At 43.9% G+C, this 23651-nt stretch overlaps 1 protein-coding gene and 1 pseudogene across 1 annotated transcript; one reads left to right on the forward strand and one right to left on the reverse strand.

Annotated features, from left to right (window-relative positions):
- The window catches only part of LOC137345790 (nuclear factor 7, brain-like), a 59438-nt pseudogene that overhangs the window by 23356 nt on the left and 12431 nt on the right, over nt 1-23651 (forward strand).
- LOC137346326 (probable G-protein coupled receptor 139) lies at nt 761-12361 on the reverse strand. Its single transcript, XM_068009817.1, has 5 exons — nt 12160-12361; nt 11887-12006; nt 9445-9518; nt 7697-7824; nt 761-1685 (listed from the first exon to the last, which is right to left on the reverse strand). The coding sequence occupies exons 1-5, from the start codon at nt 12359-12361 to the stop codon at nt 761-763; spliced, it is 1449 nt and encodes a 482-aa protein (XP_067865918.1).

Here is a 23651-nt window from a genome sequence, read left to right on the forward strand (position 1 = left end):
ATACTCATCCTCATGCTCAAATCCCTCCATGGCCTTGATTCTCATCACCGTAACCTCCTCAAGACCTGCGTTCCTCCCTATCACTGTAACCTCCTCCAGCACCTGCAACTCCTCCCTATCTCAGTAACCTCCTCCAGCCACTACAACCTCTCCCTATCTCAGTAACCTTCTCCAGCCCCTACATCCCTCCCTATCGTTAAAACCTCCTCCAGCCCATACAATCCTCCAAGATCTCTGCGATCCTCTAATTCTGGCATCTCCAGAATCACCCAACAACCCCCACCAACACCACCATCTGATTGGGGGTAGAGAGGGAGAGAGAGAGAGACGGCAGTGGGGGAAGGAAATTAGATGGACGCAATAAAGTATCTCCAAAAAATAAAACAAGTCATAACAATCAGCTGACATAATTCTTTTCAGTTTCTGTAGCATTTTGCTTTTGTGAGAACAAGTTTTGTTTTCTGAGTAGATGTCAGGAACTTAGAATGTAATCAATGGAGGTGGTGGAGAGACTATGGCGGCTGTTTCCCCTCCTCTCCTGCAGGGCACTGAGTCTCCTCCAGCCCGCTTTATGTTCACTGCTCCAAAGGTCACCTCTTGCCTGCCACCTCCCTGCTTTTTGCCATGTGTGACCCCCACCCCCGGCCAGTGTATTACAGGCCATCCAGCTGTTGGTCACCTCTTTCCTATTGGGGATAAATATTCCATTCATGGGCGAGAAACACTGGGACGCACCTCTGGGCTGTTCTCAGTTGTTTTGTTAATTCATTAATTGAATAATTGATGTAACTGGATATTTCACCGCGCTCTTGACCTGCTCTCTGAACTTGGACTGAGTCACCACATAAATAAATGTGTTCGTGCAGCAACTTAAATTCAACAGCATCCATCCGACTTCTTGAAGTATATATTCAGAATCAGTGTAATCCTTCTTATCTGTTCCTGTAACGTGATAATAGAAGAATTCTATAACATGCACCAACCACAGAAGTATGAAGTTGCCGGATATGGTGAAGAGTAAAATCACAGACTTCCTTCTGCTCTCCATCTCTGGGTCACTGCGATTCTCTCCCTTGCTCTGACCCCTCAGTCCCTTACGGACTCGACTGGCCACTAAAATGTGTCTGACTGTCAGAGTGTTGAGCAACAGGATTAAAGCGAATGGGAGCAATGGGGTTAAAACTGTCTCAAACCAATCAAATCCCACCCATCCGGGCTCAATATAATAGCTTGGCTTTGTGTAACAGAAAAACGGCACGTTGTCGATTATCTCTCCAGGTTCATATGCAAAGTAGAAGGGAATGTTTTTTGAACAGAGCAGAATACAGGTTGTTGCTAGAACCACAGCCACAGTTTTCTTGGTGCAATATTTTGTTTTCAGTTTCTGGCAAAAAATGGCCACAAATCGATCAAAGGTGAAAGTGACAGTGAACCAGACAGAACAGTCTGTGGCTGCACGAATCAGGACAATGTTAACACTACACACAGGGGTGATATTTAGGAAAGATCCACGGAAATAATAAAAACTGATCGTCCACAGTATGAGCTCAGTGATAATGACCAGTAGATCCGCCGTTGCCATGGCCACCAGGTAGCGAGTGGTGCAGGTGGAGAGACCGCACTTTCCCCGGGACAGGATCACAATTGCCAGTAAATTAACTGTAAGAGAGAGAAGGGAAAAGAGACTGGAAATTACTGATCAAACATTCTCTGTATCTGACCCAGACAGTAAGGACAGGATTTGAAGTGTTAACCTGGTGAAGCTGCAACACAGGAATACCTGCATGCCAAACTGCATAAGCAGCATGCGATAGAGCTAAGCGATCCCATAACCAATGGATCAGATCTAAGCTCTGCAGTCCTGTCACATCCAGCCGTGAATGGTGGTGGACAATTAAACAACAAACTGGAGGAGATGGCTCCACAAACTTCCCCATCCACAATGATGGGGGAGTCCAGCACATCAGTATGAAAGATAAGGCTGAAGCATTTGCAACAATCTTCAGGTGAAGTGCCGAGTTGATGATCCATCTCGACCTCCTCCTGAAGTCCCCAACATCACAGATGCCAGACTTCAGCCAACTCGATTCACTCTGCGTGATATCAAGAAACGAATGAAGGCACTGGATACTGTAAACACTCTGGGCCCTGACAATATACCAGCAATAGTACTGAAGATCTGTGCTCCAGAACTTGCCGTGCCCCTAGCCAAGCTGTTCCAATAAAGCTACAACACTGGCATCTACCCGGCAATGTGGAAAATTGCCAGGGTATGTCCTGTATACAAAAAGCAGGACATGTCCAAGCCAGCCAATTACCGCTCCATCAGTGTCATGGAGTCATAGAGTTAGATAGCACAGAAACAGGCCCTTCGGCCCATCGTGTCTGTGCCGGCCATCAAGCACCTAACTACTCTAATCCCATTTTCCAGAACTTGGCCCGCAGCCTTGTATGCTATGATCATTCAATTGCTCACCTAAATACTTCTTAAATGTTGTGAGTGTTCCTGCCTCTCGCACCCCTTCAGGAGGTGCGTCCCCGATTCCAACCACGCTCCGGGTGAAAATATTTTTCCTCAAATCCCCTCGAAACCTCCTTCCCCTTACCATAAATCTATGCCCCTTGGTTATTGACCTCTCCGCTAAGGGAAAAAGTCTCTTCATATCCAACCTATCAATGTTCCTCATAATTTTGTCTACCTCAATCATGTCCCCCCTCAGCCTTCTCTGCTCCATGGAAAACAACCCTAGCCTTTTCTGTCTCTCTTCATAGCTGAAATCCTCCAGCCCAGGCAACATCCTGGTGAATCTCCTCTGTACCCTCTCCAGTGCAAGCACTTCCTTCCTATAGTGTGGTGCCCAGAACAGTACACAGTACTCCAGCTGTGGCCTAACCAGCGTTTTATATAAACTTCCTGTTCTTCTATTCTATGCCTCGACTAATAAAGGCAAGTATCCCATATGCCTTCCTAACCACCTTATCTACCTTTGCTGCTGCCTTCAGTGATCTACGGACAAGTACACCAAGGCCACTCTGACCTTCTGTACTTCCTAGGGTCCGACCATCCATTGTATATTCCCTTGCCTTGTTAGTCCTCCAAAAATGCATCACCTCACACATCTCAGGATTAAATTCCATTTGCCACTGCTCCACCCATCTTACCAGCCCATCTATAATCGTCTTGTAATCTAAGGCTTTTCTCCTCACTATTTACGACACTGCCAATTTTCGTGTCATCTGCGAACTTACTGATCATACCTCCTATATTCACATCTAAATCATTAAGTCAGTCCCAGCATCGATCCCTGTGGTACACCACTGGTCACAGGCTTCCACTCGCAAAAACAACCCTCGACCATTACACTCTGTTTCCTGCCGCTAAGCCAATTTTGGATCCAATTTGCCAAATTGCCCTGGATCTCATGGGCTCTTAGCTTCTTAACCAATCTCCCATGCGGGACCTTATCAAAAGCCTTACTGAAGTCCATGTAGACTACCTCAACTGCTTTACCCTCATCTCCATGAGTGGCGCAGTGGTTAGCACTGCAGCCTCACAGCTCCAGCGACCCGGGTTCAATTCTGGGTACTGCCTGTGTGGAGTTTGCAAGTTCTCCCTGTGTCTGCATGGGCCCCTCCGGGTGCTCCGGTTTCCTCCCACATGCCAAAGACTTGCAGGTTGGTAGGTAAATTGGCCATTATAAATTGCCCCTAGTATAGCTAGGTGGTAGGGAAATATAGGGACAGGTGGGGATGTGGTAGGAATATGGAATTAGTGTAGGATTAGTATAAATGGGTGGTTAATGGTCGGCACAGACTCGGTGGGCCGAAGGGCCTGTTTCAGTGCTGTATCTCTAAACTAAACTAAACTTACACATCTAATCACCTCCTCGAAAAATTCAATCAAGTTAGTTAGACACAATCTCCCCCTGACAAAGCTGTGCTGACTATTCCTGATTAATCCCTGCCTCTCCATGTGGAGATTAATCCTGTCCCTCAGAATTTTTTCCAATAGTTTCCCAACCACTGATGTTAGACTCACCGGCCTGTAATTACCTGGTTTATCCCTACTACCCTTCTTGAATAATGGTACCATATTCGCTGTCCTCCAGTTCTCTGGCACCTCTCCTGTGGCCAAAGAGGATCTGATAATTTGTGTCAGATCCCCTGCTATCTCCTCCCTTGCCTCACATAACAGCCTGGGATACATCTCATCTGGGCCTGGGGATTTATCCACTTTCAAGCCCATTAAAACATCTAATACTTCCTCCCTTTCAATGCTAATATGTTTGAGTATATCGCAATCCCCCTCCATGATCTCTACACCTACATCGTCCTTCTCCATAGTGAACGCAGATGAAAAGTAATCATTTAAAACCTCACCTATGTCTCGGCCTCAACACACAGATTGCCACTTTGGCCCCTAATGGGCCCTACTGTTTCCCTGCTTATCTTCTTGCCCTTAATATACTTATAAAATGCCTTAGGATTTTCCTTTATCTTTCCCACCAATATATTTTCATGTCCCCTCTTTGCTCTACTAATTACTTTTTTTTAAGTACCTCCCCGACACTTTCTATACTCCTCTAGTGCCTCTGCTGTTTTCAGCGCTCTGAATCTTCCATAAGCCTCCTTTTTTTCCCTGATCCAATAATCTATATCCCTTGACATCCAGGGTTCCCTGAACTTGTTGGTCCTACCCTTCACCTTAACGGGTACATGTTGGCTTTGAACCCTCACTATTTCCTCTTTGACTCTCACTGGTCTGATGTAGACTTTCCGACAAGTAGGTACTCCCACTCCACTTTGGCCAGATCCTGTTTTAACAGATTGAAATCGGCCTTCCCCCAATTCAGTACCTTTATTTCTGGCTCATCTTTGCCCTTTTCCATAACTGACTTAAATCGTAGAGTTATGGTCACTATCCCGAAATGCTCCCTCACTGACACTTCTACCACTTGTCCAGCTTCATTCCCTAGGATTAGGATTAGTCCTGCCCCTTCTCTTGTAGGACTTTCTACGTACTGGCTCAAAAAGCTTTCCTGTGCGCATTTTAAGAATTCCGCTCCCCTCTTTAAGCTTTTTGCACTAAGACTATCACTGTTGATACTGGGGAAGTTGAAATTTCCTACCATTATAACCCTATTATTTTTACACCTCTCTGAGATTTGCTTCCATATCTGCTCCTCTATCTCTCCCTGACTGTTTGGAGGCCTGCAGTACACGCCCAGCCAAGTGATTGCCCCCTTTTTGTTTTTAAATTCTACCCAAATGGCCTCATTTGAGGAACCTTCTAAGATGTCTTCCCTCCTTACTGCAGTAATGAACTCCTTGATCAACAGTGCAATGCCACCTCCTCTTTTATCCCCTCCCCTGTTGCGCCTGAAGATTCTATACCCTGGAATATTGAGTTGGCAGTCCTGTCCCTCCCTCAACCATGTCTCTGTGATAGCAATAATATCATAATCCCATGTGCTAATCAATGCCCTTAATTCATCTGCCTTATTAGTAAGACTCCTTGCATTAAAGTATATGCAATCCAGCCTTACATTTTTCACTTGTGCCTCAACAGGTCTATATTTGCTCTGCCTTCCAGAATGACTCAGTTTCTCTTCCATATTTGACTGTTCATCACCCCCTACTGTACCTCCACTCTGTATCCCATTCCTCTGCCAGATTAGTTTAACCGCACCCCACCCCCCACCCCCACCGACCTCCGAAACAGCACTAGCAAACATCCCAGCAAGGATGTTGGTCCCATTCCAGTTCAGGAGCAACCCGTCCAACTTCTATAGGTCCCACCTTTGCCAGAAATAGATGCAGTGGTCCAGGAAACTAAAGGCCTCCCTCCTGCACCAACTCCTCAGCCACACAGTCATCTGCCCTGTCCTCCTATTCCTATACTCACTCCAGAGATTACAACCTTTGAGGTTTTGCTTTTTAATTTGCTATCTAACTCCCTAAATTCTTGTTGCAGGACCTCTTCCCACTTTCTCCTTATGTTGTTGGTACCAATGTGTACCACGACCTCTGACTGCTCCCCCTCCTCCTTCAGAATGTCCTGTAGCCGCTCCGTGATATCCTTGACCATAGCACCAGGGAGACAACATATAATCCTGGAGTCACGTGTACTCTCAATCATCAGTAAAGTGATGGAAGGTGTCATCAACAGTACTATCAAGCAGCACTTGACAGTGGACAGCCAATCCCCTGAAATGGAGGTGGAGAAGTCGGGACAGGGAAGTGTCAGAGACGGACCATGTGAAGACGAGGGAGAGATGGAAATTAGAAGCAAAGTTGATGTCATTTCCAGTTCAAGACAAAAGAAGGAAATGACACCAGCACAGTCATCAAAGTAACGGAAAAATATGTGAAGGAGTGGAGCTGAGTCGGATTGGAACAAAGAATGGTCCACATATCCTACACAAAGGCAGCATAGCTAGGACCCACACAGCTCCCAGAGTGACAACATCAGAGTGTGGAATATCCCAATGTTTACACTCGAGGTCCACGCACCTATACTTTACAACAAGGTCCCCGTACAGAGATCAGGATCAGGAACTTGTGAGGGTTTTCATTTCCAGTCAAGAGCCAGCAGCAATTGTGAGTGAATTAATCAAAATGAATCAATTCCAAAGGGGGTCCTCAGAATGTACCAGCAGGATATCTTGGAGGGAAACTGGCCGGGAAACAGCCATCTTGTATGTCAAGCAAGATCCCATCCACTGTGAGTTTAAGGAGAGCTCGGGTTTACTGGACTTTGGAGCAGAGAGGGGCAGACTGACATGGACAGAAATGTAAATGGAATTCTGCAGCACAGCTCCGAGCTCAGAAGGAAGGAAGTCTCTTGTGTTGTGGGACACTCAGGGCCAGAATGTCCCAGTGGATGAGGAAGGAGGATGAGGAAGCCTGAAGAAGGGAGTGAGATCTCTGAGAGGAGGAACGAAACTGTCAAATAATAGTGAATAACATATCAAAAAACAAAGGTGGAGATAGCAGAAGCACGAGTTTCTGTTCATTAATAATCATTAGAACATAGAACAAGTCTAACAAACTGCAGACCAGTTAGCACAATATCAGTGATAGAAATAATAATGGAATCCTTATTCAAAGATGTAACTGAGAAACATCTAGAAACACATAACGTAACAGTCATCAACACATATTCTAAAACAAATGTCATACTTGACCAACCTTATTAAATTCTTTAAATAATATCAGAAAGAGTGGATAAGACTAATATAGATGATGTAATATACATTGATTTTCTAAAGGTCTTCGATAAGTGACCACACAGCAGACTCATGACTAATCTCAGAGCAAGTGGAGTTAGGGGACAAGCAGCAGAATGGACAGTGAGCTGGCTACAGAAACAGAAAACAGGGAGTAGGGGTTAAAGGGATTTCCTCAGATTGGTGGAAGGTGGGAAGTGGTGTTCCACAGGGATCAGCACTGGGAACATCGTCGTTCACCATTTACAGAAACAATATGGACTCGGGAAGGATATTGATGCACTGGAGAAGGTACAATTACTTTAACCAGAATTATACCAGAACTGAGAGAAGTGCAATATTTATTTTATCATTAACAATTTACTGATGTTATTACTTACTGCCCTCAGTCTGATCTCTGTACACTGAAAACCCAATATGTCTGTTCATCAGTTATAGGTGTCTCTCCTCACAGGGACACACCTCACTGAGCCAAGGACAGGGATTGATACAGGTTACATGTGTCGAGACTATGAATCATAGACAAGAACTGATCCGTCAAACCATAATCAGTTACAGAAGTGGACGATTCAATAAACACAGCCCAATATTCATCCTGTGCAATAGACAGATAATACAATTTACCACTCATGACCCATAGATTCTCAGGACCATGTTGGGGGAAGGGGATTAATCATCACTAAAATCACTAAAGTGTTTGCAGTAACTATACTCAGAGTAAGAAATGTCATTATACACAGGATGAGAATGCTGACACTGTGCTGTCTTGCTGTTTCACTCTCAGTAAGTTTCTGTTGGAGCAGTTCAATAGGAGACAGAGCAATAGCAAGACATTTCACATACACTTATTACCAAACATCAGCAATGACCACTTTGCAATGAACTACATTGTTAAAACACAAAGGCAGCTTCATAGAATTGACCTGACTGAGATGGAAGGAGTGCACTGTTAATTCAGTCCCACTTCTCCACAGGTCACAGCATATCAATAAATTTTCTCACTTACTGAAACAGCCAATCAGAAACTCTATTTGTGCCCAGAATAAAGCACACCAACCAGGTTTCTTTAATAAACAAAATTATCTATATATATATATATATATATATCTCTTCATACACATACATACATACATATATATGCAACTTGAAATATTAAAGCTGTGCATTTTTATATCACTCGCCCTCACTCTCATACATACAAAAACCGGTTAGCTGGGAAAAGCGTATGTTTGTATCCAAAGAAATCGAAGGAATAAAAAAAACTTTAACTCTAAAGAGATGGAAGTCTTTTGTTTTGTCAAGGTGTACCAAAGTCGAATATTTGTATGCCACTCAGAGTCGTTCCAGGCATGGCTGATGAACAGTCTGTTTTGGGTCGGCATTCAAAACCAATCAACTGCAAAAGACTTCACATAAATCTTCCATTGGGGTGCAGCAACAGAGGTGTCAGTTCTTAAACATTCGATGCAAAGTCCATTTATTTAAGATGCAAGGGTTCTGCAATCATTCAAGATGTCTTCAACAACACAGGAGGTAACAGTACAACTTCATGCAACCTTTTGCTTTTCAAGAACAGGGATTCTTCAAAGAGAGGAAACAATTTTAATCTGAACTCCTGGCAGGTCCATATCAAATTCCAAAAGTCTGCTTTAGTCCAAAACCAGTGGATTTTAACAGTTCAAACTGAAACTAACTTTTCCCAGCAAGTCTCATGCCAGCAATATATTCTTTCATGCCACAATAAAGAATAACTCTTAATTCAAACCCCCTACTATTTTTACTGGAAATCACTTTTATCCAGGATTTCTTTCATGCTCAAAACCAGGAATCTCATGTTGACCTTTAAAAAAAAAATCCACCAAGTTCAGCTATCTCCAGATGTTTAAATATCCATAAAATTCTTTTATATTTGTAATATACATGCCCAAGTTTTAACAAAAAAATGGAAATTAAACACAACAGAACGGAGAGATCAGATTCCTGAAATCAATGATTTCACAGTAGAATTGGATTGTACAAATTGTACTCAGTACAATTCCACAGTGACAGATATGCCCAGTAATACATGGTCACTTGGATCAAGTGTTCCACTCCGATTAGTGACCCACACTCAGTACAATTTCACTCTGACAGATACTCCCAGTCATACATGGTCAATGGGGTCAGGTGTTTCACTCCGGTTCGTGACCCACACTCATTTTGATATCACACTGACTGATGCTCCCACTCTTCCTTCATTCAGAAATAAAAACAAGAAATGCTGGAACCACTCAGCAGGTCTGGCAGCATCTGTGGAAAGAGAAGCAGAGTTAACATTTCGGGTCAGTGACCCTTCTTCGGAACTAGCAAATATTAGAAATGTCAAAGGTTATAAGCAAGTGAGCCAGGGGTGGGGCAAAAGATAACAAAGGAGAAGGTGTAGATTGGACAAGACCACAGAGCTGACCAAAAGGTCATGGAGCAAAGGCAAACAATGTGTTAATGGTGTGTTGAAAGACAAAGTATTAGTACAAATAGGGTGTTAACGGACTGAAAGTTGAACAGCAGCAAGTACAAACATGAAAAAAAACAGTGGGTAAGCAAACTGAGCAAACCAAGATGTAATGAAATAAACAGAAAAAATTTTGTAAAAAATGTAAAAAAGAAAAAAATAACTAAAAATAAAAGTAAAATGGGGGGCCGGCATGCTCTGAAACGATTGAACTCAATGCTCAGTCCGGCAGGCTGTAGTGTGCCTAATCGGTAAATGAGATGCTGTTCCTCGAGCTTGCGTTGATGTTCACTGGAACACTGCAGCAATCCCAGGATAGAGATGTGAGCATGAGAGCAGGGGGGAGTGTTGAAATGGCAAGCAACCGGAAGCTCAGGGTCCTGCTTGCGGACTGAGCGGAGGTGTTCCGCAAACCGGTCATGCAATCTATTTCTTGCAAATCTAAAGTGATAAAACGTGGAGATGTTGTCCCTCCAGCTGTCCTGTGTGTTCTCCCGATGTTGTCCCTCCAGCTGTCCTGCATGTTCTCCCGATGTTGCCCCTCTAGCTGTCCTGCATGCTCTACTGACGTTGTCCCTCCAGCTGTCCTGTGTGTTCTCCCGATGTCCCTCCAGGGAAAATCATGTTTAACATAGAACATAGAACAGTACAGCACAGTACAGGCCCTTCGGCCCACAATGTTGTGCCGACCCTTCAACGTATTCTAAGATCAAACTACCTACATACCCTTCATTCTACTATCATCCAAGAGTCGCTTAAATGTCCCTAATGTATCTGCTTCTACTACCACCGCTGGCAGTGCATTCCACACACTCACCACTCTCTGTGTAAAGAACCTGCCTCTGACATCTCCCCTAAACCTTCCTCCAATCACCTTAAAATTATGCCCCCAGTGATAGCCCTTTCCACCCTGGGAAAAAGTCTCTGGCTATCCACTCTATCTATGCCTCTCATCAACTTGTACACCTCTATCAAGTCACCTCTCATCCTTCTTTGCTCCAATGAGAAAGGCCCTAGCTCCCTCAATCTTTCTTCATAAGACATGCCCTCCAGTCCAGGCAGCATCCAGGTAAATCTCCTCTGCAACCTCTCTAAAGCTTCCACATCCTTCCTATAATGAGGCGACCAGAAGTGAACACCGTATTCCAAGTGTGGTCTAACCAGGGCTTTATAGAGGTGCAGCATAACCTCGCGGCTTTTAAACTCAATCCCCCTCTTAATGAAAGCCAACATCCCATATGCCTTCTTAACAACCTTAGGTGGCAATTTTGAGGAATCTATGGGCGTGGACCCCAAGATCCCTCTGTTCCTCCACACTACCAAGACTCCTGTCTTTAAGCCTGTATTCTGCATTCAAATTCAACCTTCCAAAATGAATCACTTCACACTTTTCCAGGTTGAACTCCATCTGCCACTTCTCAGCCCAGCTCTGCATCCTGTCAATGTCCCGTTGCAACCTACAAATGCCCTCCACACTATCCACAACTCCAGCAACCTTTGTGTCATCGGCAAACTTACTAACCCAGCCTTCCACTTCCTCATCCAAGTCATTTATAAAAATCACAAAGAGCAGAGGTCCCAGAACAGATCCCTGTGGAACACCACTGGTCACCGAGCTCCAGGCTGAATACTTTCCATCTACTACCACCCTCTGTCTTCTATGGGCCAGCCAATTCTGTATCCAGACAGCCAAATTTCCCTGTATCCCATGCCTCCTTACTTTCTGAATGAGCCTACCATGAGGAACCTTATCAAACACCTTGCTAAAATCCATATACACCACATCCGCTGCTCTTCCTTTATCAATGTGTTTTGTCACATCCTCAAAGAATTCAATAAGGCTTGTGAGGCATGACCTGCCCCTCACAAAGCCATGCTGACTATCTCTAATCAAACTATGCTTTTCCAAATAATTATAAATCTTATCTCTCAGAATCCTCTCCAATAATTTGCCCACCACTGACATAAGACTGACTGGTCTGTAATTCCCAGGGTTATCCCTATTCCCTTTCTTGAACAAGGGAATAACATTTGCCACCATCCAATCATCTGGTACTACTCCAGTGGACAGTGAGGACGCAAAGATCATCGCCAAAGGCGCGGCAATCTCTTCCCTCACTTCCCGTAATAACCTTGGGTATATCCCGTCTGGCCCCGGGGACTTACCTATCCTCATGTCTTTGAAAATTTCCAGCACATCCTCCTTCTTAGCATCAACCTGTTCGAGCATATCAGCCCGTTTCACGCTGTCCTCGCAAACGACAACGTCCCTCTCACTAGTGAATACTGAAGCAAAGTATTCATTAAGGACTTCCCCTACCTCCTCTGACTCCAGGCACAAGTTCCCTCCACTATCCCTGATCGGCCCTACCCTCACTCTGGCCATCCTCTTGTTCCTCACATTAGTGTAGAACGCCTTGGGATTTTCCTTAATCCTACTCGCCAAGACTTTTTCATGTCCCCTTCTAGCTCTCCTAAGTCCATTCTTCCCTTCCTTATTGGCTACTTTGTAACCCTCCAGAGCCCTGTCTGATCCTTGCTTCCTCACCTTTAAGTAAGCTTCCTTCTTCCTCTTGACTAGCTGTTCCACATCTCTTGTAATCCAAGGTTCCGTCACCCTATCATCCCTTCCTTGCCTCATCGGGACAAACCTATCCAGCAGTCATAGCAAGTGCTCCCTCAACAACCTCCACATTTCTGTCGTTAACAAACCTTATTGAGTTTTTTTTGGAGGTAACAGAGAGGGCTGATGAAGGCAATGCTGTTGATGTGGTGCACATGGACTTTCAAAAGTCATTTGATACAGTACCACACAACAGACTTGTGAGCAAAATTATAGCTCATGGAATAAAAGGGACAGTAACAACCTGGATATGGAATTGGTTGAGTGATAGGAAACAAAGAGCAGTGGTTAATGGATGTTTTTTGGGCTGGAGGAAGGTTTTTAGTGGAGTTCCCCAGGGATCAGTGTTAGGACCCTTGCTTTTCCTGACATATATTGATGATCTGGACTTTGGTGTACAGGGTACAATTTCAAAGTTTGCAGATGATACGAAACTTGGATGCATTATGAACTGTGAGGAGAATAGGGTAGAACTTAAAAAGTCCCTATGAAAAGTACCTTCTGACGAAGGGTCACTAACCCGAAACGTTAACTCTGCTTCTCTTTCCACAGATGCTGCCAGACCTGCTGAGTGGTTCCAGCATTTCTTGTTTTTATTTTATATTAAAAAGTACCTAGACAAGTTGGTGGAACTGGCAGACAGATGCCAAATGAAGTTCAATGCAAAGAAATGTGAGGTCATTCACTTTGGTAGGAAGAACATGGAGAGACAATATAGAAGAAACGGCACAATTCTAAAAAGGGTGCAGGAACAGAGGGACCGAGGTGTATATGGGCATAAGTCATTAAAGGTGGCAGGACAGGTTGAGAGAGCAATTAATAAAGCAAACAGTATCCTGGGCTTTATTATTAGAGGCATAGAGTACAAGAGCAGGCAAGTTATGTTGAACTTCTATAGGACACTAGTTCACCCTCAGCTGCAGCATTGCGTCCAATTCTGGGCACCGCACTTGAGGAAAGACATGAGGGCATTGGAGAGAGTACAGAAGAGAATCATGAGAATGGTTCCAGGGACAAGAAACTTCAGTTATGAAGTTAGATGGGAGAAGGTAGGACTATTTTCCTTGGAGAAGAGAAGGCTGAGAGGTGATTTGATCGAGGTATTCAAAATCATGAGGGTTCTGGACAGAGTAGATAGAGAGAAACTGTTCCCACTTGTGAAAGGATCGAGAACAAGAGGGCACAGATTTAAAGTAACTGGTCAGAGAAGCAAAAGTGACATGAGGAAAAGCTTTTTCATGCAGCGAGTGGTTAAGATCTGGAATGTACTGCCTGAGAAAGTGGTGGAGGTAGGCTTAATTGAAGCATTTAAAGGGAATTGGACAGTTATATGAAAAGGAAGAATGTGCAGGGTTATGGGGAGAAGGCAGAGGAATGGAACTGAAGTAGTTGCACTTTCAGACAGCCAGTGTGGACAGGATGGGCCAAATAGCCTTCTTCTACACTGTAACAGTTCTGTGATTTCCTCAGATTGGTGGAAGGTGGGAAGTGGTGTTCCACAAGGATCAGTGCTGGGAACATTGTCGTTCACCATTTACATAAACAATATGGACTCAGGAAGCAGAAGTACAATTTCAAAATTTGCAGACAAATCTGAGTTGATAGTATAGTTAATAAAGAGGAAGAACAGAGGAACATAGAAACATAGTATCAGGAGTAGGACATTCAGCCCATCAATACTGCTCCGTGATTCAACAGGAGCCAATATGTACCCATTAAGGTGAAGGGTTGGACCAACAATTCCAGGGAACCCTGGATGTCAAGGGATATGGAGGATTGGATCAGGAAAAAAAAGGTTTATGGCAGATTCAGAGAGCTGAAAACAGCAGAGGCACTACAGGAGTGTAGAATGCATAGGGGGATACCTAAAAAAGTAATGAGGAGGACATGAAAAATCACTGGCAGACAAGATAAAGGAAAATCCTAAGGCATTTTGTAAGTATATTAAGGGCAAGAAGATAAGCAACGAAAGACCAGGGCCCATTAGAAAACAAAGTGGCAATCTGTGTATGAAGCCGGAGGATATAGGTGAGGTTTTAAATGATTACTTTTCATCGGTGTTCACTATGGAGAAGGACGAAGTAGGTGTAGAGATCAGGGAGGGGGATTGCGATATACTTGAACATATTAGCATTGAAAGGGAGGAAATATTAGCTGTTTTGGTGGGCTTAAAAGTGGATAAATCCCCAGGCCCAGATGAGATGTATCCCAGGCAGTTATGTGAGGCAAGGGAGGAGATAGCAGGGGCTCTGACATAAATTTTAAAATCCTCTCTGGCCACAGGAGAGGTACCTGAGGACAGGAGGACAGCGAATATGGTACCATTATTCAAGAAGGGTAGTAGGGATAAACCAGGTAATTACAGGCTGGTGAGTCTAACATCAGTGGTTGGGAAACTATTGGAAAAAATTCTGAGGGACAGGATTAATCTCCACTTGGAGAGGTAGGGATTAATCCGGAATAGTCAGCACAGCTTTGTTGGGGAGATCGTGTCTAACAAACTTGATCGAATTTTTCGAGGTGTTCACTAGATATGTAGATGAGGGTAAAGCAGTTGATGTAGTCTACATGGACGTCAGTAAGGCTTTTGATAAGGTCCCACATGGGAGATTGGTTAAGAAGGTAACAGCCCATGGGATCCAGGGCAATTTGGCAAATTGGATCCAAAATTGGCTTAGTAGCAGGAGGTAGAGAGTGATGGTCGAGGGTTGTTTCTGTGAGTGGAAGCCTGTGATCAGTGGTGTACTGCAGGGATCGGTGCTGGGACCCTTCCTGTTTGTAGTGCATATTAATGATTTAGATGTGAATATAGGAGTTATGATCAGCAAGTTCGCTTGATGACATGACAATTGATTGTGTCGTAAATAGTGAGGTGGAAAGCCTTAGATTACAGGATGATACAGATGGGCTGGTAAGATGGGCAGAGCAGTGGCAAATGGAATTTAATCCTTAGAAGTGTGAGGTGATGCATTTTTGGAGGACTAACAAGGCAGGGGAATATACAATGGATGGTAGGACCCTAGGAAGTACAGAAGGTCAGAGGAAACTTGGCGAACTAGTCCATAGATCACTAAAGTCAGCAGCACAGGTAAATAAGGTGGTTAGGAAGGCAAATGGGATACTTGCCTTTATTAGTCGAGGCATATAATATGGGGGGTTATGATGGAGCTGTATTAAACGTTAGTTCAGCCACTGCTGAAGTACTGTTTCCAGTTCTGGGAACCACACTATAGGAAGGATGTGATTACACTGGAGAGGGTGCAGAGGAGATTCACCAGGATGTTGCCTGGGCTGGAGTATTTCAGCTATGAAGAGAGACTGAAAAGGCTAGGTTTGTTTTCCTTAAAAGGCTGAGGGGGGATCTGATTGAGGTATGCAAAATAATGAGGGGCATTGATAGATTAAATAGGAAGAAACGTTTTCCCTTAGCAGAGGGGTCAATAACCAGGGGGCATAGATTTAGCTAAGGGGAAGGAGGTTTAGAGGGGATTTGAGGAAAGATATTTTCACCCAGAGGGTGGTTGGAATCTGGAATGCACTGTCTGAAGAGGTGGTCGAGGCAGGAACCATCACACCATTTAAGAAGAATTTAGATGAGCACTTGAAACGCCATAGCATACAAGCCTATAGGCCAAGTACTGGAAAATGGGATTAGAATAGTTAGGTGCTTGATGGCTGGCACAAACATGAAGGGCCAAAAGTTCTGTTTCTGTGCTGTATAACTCAATATGATCATAGCTGATCATCCATTTCAATGCCTTTCTCCAAACTATCCCCATATCCCTTTATGTCATGGGTATTTAAAAATCTGTCAGTATCGACTTTAAACGTACTCAATGACTGAGCTTCTACAGCCCTCTGGGGTAGAGAATTCCAAAGATTCACAATCCTCTGAGTAAAGAAATTTCTCCCCATCTCGGTCCTAAGTGTCTTTCCTGTTATTTTGAAATTGTGTCCCCCGGTTTCCCAAAAAAGGGGAAACATCTTAGCTGCATCTACCCTGTCTATCCCTTTAAGTATTTTGTAGGTTTCAATGAGAATGCAACAAAATACCTGAAGACATTATTAATGATTGATAAACATGCACAATGGACATTTAAATGGAAGATGAATTTCAGATGAACTAAGTGTGAGATGAAGAATTTTGGTTGGAAGAATAAGATTCCCAAATATACTTTGAAAAATAAGCATCTGAATGGGATTGTGGGGAAATGGGGTTCAGGGGGCAGATTCACAAATCATTTAAAGTAACAACACAGGTTAACAGGGCCATAAAAATATAAACAAAGGACTGGAGTTCATTTCTAGAGTAATGGAATTGAAAAAGCAAAGAGCTGATATTAAACTAATATGGAACCTTGGTTATACAACACTGAGCATACTGTGTAAACAGTAAATGGCAGAACCCTTAGAAGTATTGACAGGCAGAGAGATCTGGGCATACAGGTCCACAGGTCACTGAAAGTGGCAACACAGGTGAATAAGGTAGTCAAGAAGGCATATGGCAAACTTGCCTTCATCGGTCAGGGCATAGAGTATAAAAATTGGCAAGTCATGCTGCAGCTGTACAGAACTTTAGTTAGGCCACACTTAGAATATTGCATGCAATTCTGTTCGCCACACTACCAGAAGGACGTGGATCCTTTGGAGAGGGTACAGAAGAGGTTTACCAGGATGTTGCCTGGTCTGGAGGGCATTAGCTATGAGGAGACGTTAGATAAACTCGGATCGTTTTCACTGGAACGACGGAGGTGGCGGGGCGACATGATAGAGGTTTACAAAGTTATGAGCGGCATGGACAGAGTGGATAGTCAGAAGCTTTTTCCCAGGGTGGAAGAGTCAGTTACTAGGGGACATAGGTTTAAGGTGAGAGGGGCAAAGTTTAGAGGGGATGTGTGAGGCAAGTTCTTTACACAGAGGGTGGTGAGTGCCTGGAACATGCTGCCAGGGGAGGTGGTGGAAGCAGGTACAATAGCGACGTTTAAGAGGCATCTTGACAAATACATGAATAGGATGGGAATAGAGGGATATGGTCCCCGGAAGTGCAGAAGATTTTAGTTTAGGCAGGCATCAAGATCGGCGCAGGCTTGGAGGGCTGAATTGCCTGTTCCTGTGCTGTACTGTTCTTTGTTCTTTGTGTACAGTTCTGCTCTCCATATTACAAAAAGGATATTGATGCACTGGAGAAGGTGCAATTATTTTAACCAGAATGATATCAGAACTGAGCGAAGTGTACTATTTATTTCATCATTAACAGTTCACAAACATTATTTACTGCCCTCGATCTGATCTCTGTATTATGAAAACCCAACATGTCTGTTCCTCAGTTATAGGTGTCTCTCCTCACAGGGACACACCTCACTGAGCTAAGGGCAGGGATTGGTACAGGTTACATGTGTTGAGAATCTGAATCATAGACAAGAACTGATCCATCAAACCATAATACAGAAGTGGACGATTCAATAAACACAGCCCAATATTCATCCTGTGGAATAGATAGCCAATAAAATTCAACACTCATGACCCACAGATTCTCAGGACCATGTTGGGGGAAGGGGATTAATCATCACTAAAATCACTAAAGTGTTTACAGTAACTATACTCAGAGTAAGAAACGTTATTATGCGGAGGATTAGAATGCTGTAACAGTGCTGTCCTGCTGGTGAACTGTCAGTAAATAGTTAACGTCTGTTTCTGTTGGAGCAGTTCAATAGGAGACAGAGCAATATCAATACATTTCACTTTATACACTTATTACCAAACATCAGCAAAAACAATTTGCAATTAATTATATTGTTAAAAGTCAGAAGCAGGTTCATGGAATGGAGAGATCAGATATCTGAAACAATGATTTCAAAAGACAGCCTGATTGTACAATTGTACTCAGTACAATTCCACAGTGACAGATACACCCAGTAATACATGGTCACTGGGGTCAGGTGTTCCACTCCGCCTCGTGACCCACATTCATTTTGATTTTATACCGACTGACGCTCCCACTAATACCTTCACTCAGAGAGTTGCCTTCTCTGAGGTCTAATTCAGCATTACATGATATTCCACTAAATGCAATAACTTGATAATTCGGAGAGCTTGTCAGTTACAAACAGAGGTTTATTATCAGCTGAGACAAGAGAATAAAACCACAGTGATAATTCAGGATATTTGTTGGAAGGAAATGATATCACTGATCAGGTGTCTGTATAATGGTGATCACTAGATCAGCATTTAACATTATCAGTCACAGAGTAAAACCAGAGACCAGCTCACACACAGATTTACACAACTTCAATGGTTACAGTCACTTACCAGGAACACCAACGACAGCAAGGATTGGGTAACATATTTTCTTGATACTGTCAATTGTTCGATCCATTTTCTATGTGAAGTTATGTGTCCCTTCGTGCTGCAGACAATCTCTCTGTATTAAACTCTGAGGTGACACATTGCCAGAGTCTGTAATTTATATCCTGTGGGATCTCCCTGGGGATATTGAGGTTGCCACATTGTTTAATTTTTGAAAAAATTTGAACAAACAGATTACGACATCCAGCTCAGTCTGTGTTGTGATCGAATATATTTATTTCTGAGATTGAATTGGAGAACTCCAAAGACTGGACAATTCTGATCACATTAATTAACTAATGAAAATTCAAAGCTGTATTCTCCCAGCAATGAGGTTGTTCTTTCAAACACTATCAGTCCCATCTCCAGATCTCATGTTGTTTCAGTGATGTCCTTCACTCGACTGTGGTTCGGATGGTGAAGAGCAGATTATGGCCATCGTCCATCTGGGCCTTGAGCTGCAGGCTCTCATTGTAAAGCACAGAGAACTGGGACTGCAGACAGTGAAACTCTGGGGAGTCCTTCACTATCTCACTGGCAAGAGTCTTCAGCTGCTCCTGGGGAGGGGAGAGCGAGGAAGAGACACAGGACAAGGACAGGGTTAACCAAAAAGAGAGAGATTCACTGCCCCACACCATGTCTGACCAATCAGAGAAAACACATTCTGCCCCTCAAGCCTGTTCCACAGGAACAGGAGGAGGCCATTCAGCCCCTTGCGCCTGCTACACAGGAAGATGAGGAGGCCATTCAACCCTGTCAGGTAGAGCTCATCTGCATGGCGCAATATTAAAAGTAAATAGTGCATGGTGTAATGTCTTAAAAGTGTATAGTTCAATTAGAAGCAATTATGATAGGTAATAATGCTTTAAAATGTTGTTCAAGTAACTATAATATGTAGAAGCTCAGTTAAACATAGTACAAGGCCGAGGAGCAAGGCTGATAGTGAATTTAACCCAACTTGATGCTAAAAGCAAAAAACATGCTGAGCCAAGGTTATGATCAAAAACAAGTTGGCAGCGAAAAACAAACCTTGAGTTAAATATGAAAAGAATGTCGTGGTATGTTTGAAACTAACAGATAATGAGAAACAGAACATTAGTTAATTACAATTAAAACAGAAGGCTTAAAGCTATTAAAATCTGTTATCAGATCCAGGACTGGTGTGTGTCGTCCAAGCTCCCTCTTCATTAAACCTCACTCCCAGAGTGTCCCAGGGACCGAGGGAATGAATCATAGAGCTGGTCCAGGACTGGTGTGTGTAGTCTGAGCTCCTTCTTCATTAAACCTCACTCCCAGAGTGTCCCAAGGACAGAGGGAATGAATCATAGAGCTGGTCCAGGACTGGTGTGTGTAGTCTGAGCTCCTTCTTCATTAAACCTCACTCCCAGAGTGTCCCAAGGACAGAGGGAATGAATCATAGAGCTGGTCCAGGACTGGTGTGTGTAGTCTGAGCTCCTTCTTCATTAAACCTCACTCCCAGAGTGTCCCAAGGACAGAGGGAATGAATCATAGAGCTGGTCCAGGACTGGTGTGTGTAGTCTGAGCTCCTTCTTCATTAAACCTCACTCCCAGAGTGTCCCAGGGACAGAGGGACTGAATCATAGAGCTGGTCCAGGACTGGTGTGTGTAGTCTGAGCTCCCTCTTCCTTAAACCTCACTCCCAGAGTGTCCCAGGGACAGAGGGACTGAATCATTGAACTGGTCCAGGATTGGGGCCGAGACACAAAGTGAGGATCCAGGAGCTGAGCCTTTTATAACACTCCACATGGAACGATATAATGGCTGAATTTAAAGTAAGGAGATGATCCACATTCCATACAAACAGTTCACAAAGCCGGACTGTGTCTCCCGAGAGGGGCTGTGAGACTCCCCCTCATCATCTCATCAATTATCATGGAATTACAGAATCTTACAGCACAGAAGGAGGCCATTCAGCCCATCGTGCTGTGCTGGCTCTTTGAAAGGTCTATCCAATTAATCCCAAATTCCTGCTCTTCCCTCACATTTCTGAAAATTCTTCTTTTTCAAATTTTTATCCAATTCTCTTTTGAAATTTATTACTGATTCTGCTTCTACCGCCCTTTCAGACAGAACATTCCAGATCACAACAACTCGCTCTGTAAATATACTCCCCTCATTTCTCCTCTGTTTCTTTTACCAATTACCTTCAATCTGTGTCTCTCTAGTCACCGACCCTCCTGACACTGAAAACAGTTTCAAATTAAGAGGCACTTTTTCATTAACTGGATACTTTGTAGAAAATGGATTTTATCCTCAAGGGATTCCTGGATTTTAATTTATTTTCTCCCATGCTGGAGATTGACAGAACAGGGAGTGACCGATTAGTGTGGGGGCAGGGCAGATTCTGGTCTGACATTGTCCGTGAGAACAGAAACACCAGGAATAACCATTCATAAAAACACCTTCCTCATTGCTGCAACCTTTCAATCCCATCCTTACAGAAAACATCCTCCCCTCAACACACTGACCTCCCAACAGTTCCTGTAATTACTGCAAACATCATCAGCCAGAAATGCCGAGTGGATGATCCATCTCGGCCTCCTCCTGAGGTCCCCAGTATCACAGATGCCAACCTTAAGCCAATTCGATTCACTCCACGTGATATCAAGAAACAGCCGAAGGCATTGAACACTGCAAAGGCTCTAGGCCTTGACAACATCCTGTCTGTAGTACTGAAGACCTGTGCTCCAGAACCAGCCACACCCCTAGCCAAGCTATTCCAGTACAGCAACAACACTGGCAACTACCCGACAATGTGGAAAATTGCCCAGGGATGCCCTGTCCACAAAAAGCAGGACAAATCCAACCCGGCCAGTTACTGCCCCATCAGTCTACTCTCAATCATCAACAAAGTGATGGAATGTGTCATTCATGTGCTATCAAGTGGCACTTACACAGCAATAAGCTGCTCGCTGATGCTCAGTTCGAGTTCTGCCAGGACCACTCAGCTCCAGACCTCATTACAGCCTCAGTCTCAACATGGACAAAAATGAGCTGAATTCCAGAGGTGAGAGTGACTGTCTTTGATATCACGGCAGTATTAGACTGAGTGCAGCAACAAGGAACTCCAATAAAATGGAAGTCAATAGAAACTGGGGGAAAAACTCTCCACTGGTTGGAGTCATACCTCGCACAAAGGAAGATGGTTGAGGTTGTTGGAGGTCAATCATCTTAGCTCTGGGACATCACTGCAGGAGTTCCTCAGGGGTAGTGTCCTAGGCTCAACCTTCTTCAGCTGCTTCATCAAGGTCAGAAGTGGGGATGTCCGCTGATGATTGCACAATGTTCGGCACCATTCGTAACACCTCAGTTACTGAAGCAGCCCATGTCCATATACAGCAAGACCTGAATGACATTCAGGCTTGGGCTGATAAGTGCAAGTAATATTTGTGCCACACAAGTGCCAGGCAATGACCATCTCCAATAAGTGGGAATCTAACCATCTCCCTTTCACATTCAATAGCATTACCATTGTTGAATCCCCCACTATCAACATCCTGGGGGTTACCATTGTCCAGAAACTGAACTGGAGAGGTCGCATAAATACTGTGACTATTAAGAGCAGGTCAGAGACTGGGAATTCTGCAATGAGTAATTCACCTCCTGACTCCCCAAAGCCTGTCCACTATCTACAAGGCACAAGTCAGTGTGTACCCTCTAAAAGATGCACTGCAGCAACTCACTATGCTCCCTTCGACAGCACTTTGCAAACCTACAACCTTTACCACCGAGAAGGACAAGGGCGACAGATGCGTGGGAACACCACCTACTGTCATTTCCCCTCCAAGCCACACACCATCCTGACTTGGAACTATATCACCATTCCTTAACTGTGGCTGGATCAAAACCCTGTAACTCCCTCCCAAAAAGCACTCTGGGTGTACCTACACTACCATGGACTGCAGCAGTTCAAGCAGGCAATGCACCACCACCTTTACAAGGACAATTAGGAATGGGCAACAAATACTGCCTTGCGAGCAACACCCACATCACATGAACAAGTGATTTAAAAAAAACTCCACTAGACCAAGAAATGACTCAAAGCACTGGATACAGGAAAGACTATGGGTCCCCACAATATCCTGGCTGCAGTGCTGAAGGCTTGTGCTCCAGAACTAGCTGTGCTTCTAGCCAAACTGTACAAGTACAACACTGGCACCTAACCAATGAAGTGTAAAATTGTCCAGGTGGCTAAAAGAACAGGTCAGAGGCTGGGTGTTCTTCAGTAACTGAATCACTTCCCGACTACACAAAGCCTGTCCACCGCCTACATGGCACAAGTCAGGATAGTGATGGAATAATCTCCACTTGCCTGGATGGCAACAGCAACACTCAAAAAGTTCATCACCAATGCAGTCCACCTGATCAGCATTCCATCCACCACTTCAAACATTCACTGTCTCGACCACCAGTGTACTGTACCTGCAGTGTGTGCAGTCCACCAGACACACTGCAGCAACTCACAATTGCTTGTTTGACAGCACCTCTCAAACCCATGTCCTCTATCACACTGAAAGACAAGGGCTGCATAGGAACAGCACCACCTCCAATTTTCACTTCAATTTACCCACCATTCTGAATTGGAAATATATCACCGTTCCTGCATCATCACAGTCAAAATCCTGGAACACATTCCCTACCAGCAGCATTGGGAGAATATCTTTCCAACACAGATTGCAGCAGCTCACCACCACCTTCTCCAGTTAATTAGGGATGGGTAATAAATGCTGGTTTTTCCAGTGAAATCCACATCCAGAGAATGAAGAAATAAAAGAAAAATAAAAGCATGTTTTCTTAATATATTGTGCTTCTTGATTTTAATTGTAAATTAATTTTGCTTTAACTTTTCCCATTCTCTTGTCCTTTTTCAACTAATGTTTTTAGCCTCCACCTCTCATTTTTCTATTTCCATTCTTTACTACTTTCTATCCATCTCATTTTG

Source organism: Heterodontus francisci, chromosome 29, assembly GCF_036365525.1.
Source record: "Heterodontus francisci isolate sHetFra1 chromosome 29, sHetFra1.hap1, whole genome shotgun sequence".
NCBI classification, from domain to species: Eukaryota; Metazoa; Chordata; class Chondrichthyes; order Heterodontiformes; family Heterodontidae; genus Heterodontus; species Heterodontus francisci.

Excerpts from the sequence above, each read along its gene's own strand:
- LOC137346326 (XM_068009817.1), bottom strand. The coding sequence starts at position 12,361 with ATGAGGCAAGGAAGGGATGATAGGGTGACGGAACCTTGGATTACAAGA. Across the intron at positions 12,007-12,159 it reads ACATGAAAAAGTCTTGGCGA|TATTCACTAGTGAGAGGGAC; the intron begins GTAGGATTAAGG and ends ACTTTGCTTCAG. Across the intron at positions 7,825-9,444 it reads AAGGAAGAGTGGGAGCATCA|GATGAATATTGGGCTGTGTT; the intron begins GTCAGTGTGATA and ends TCTATTGCACAG.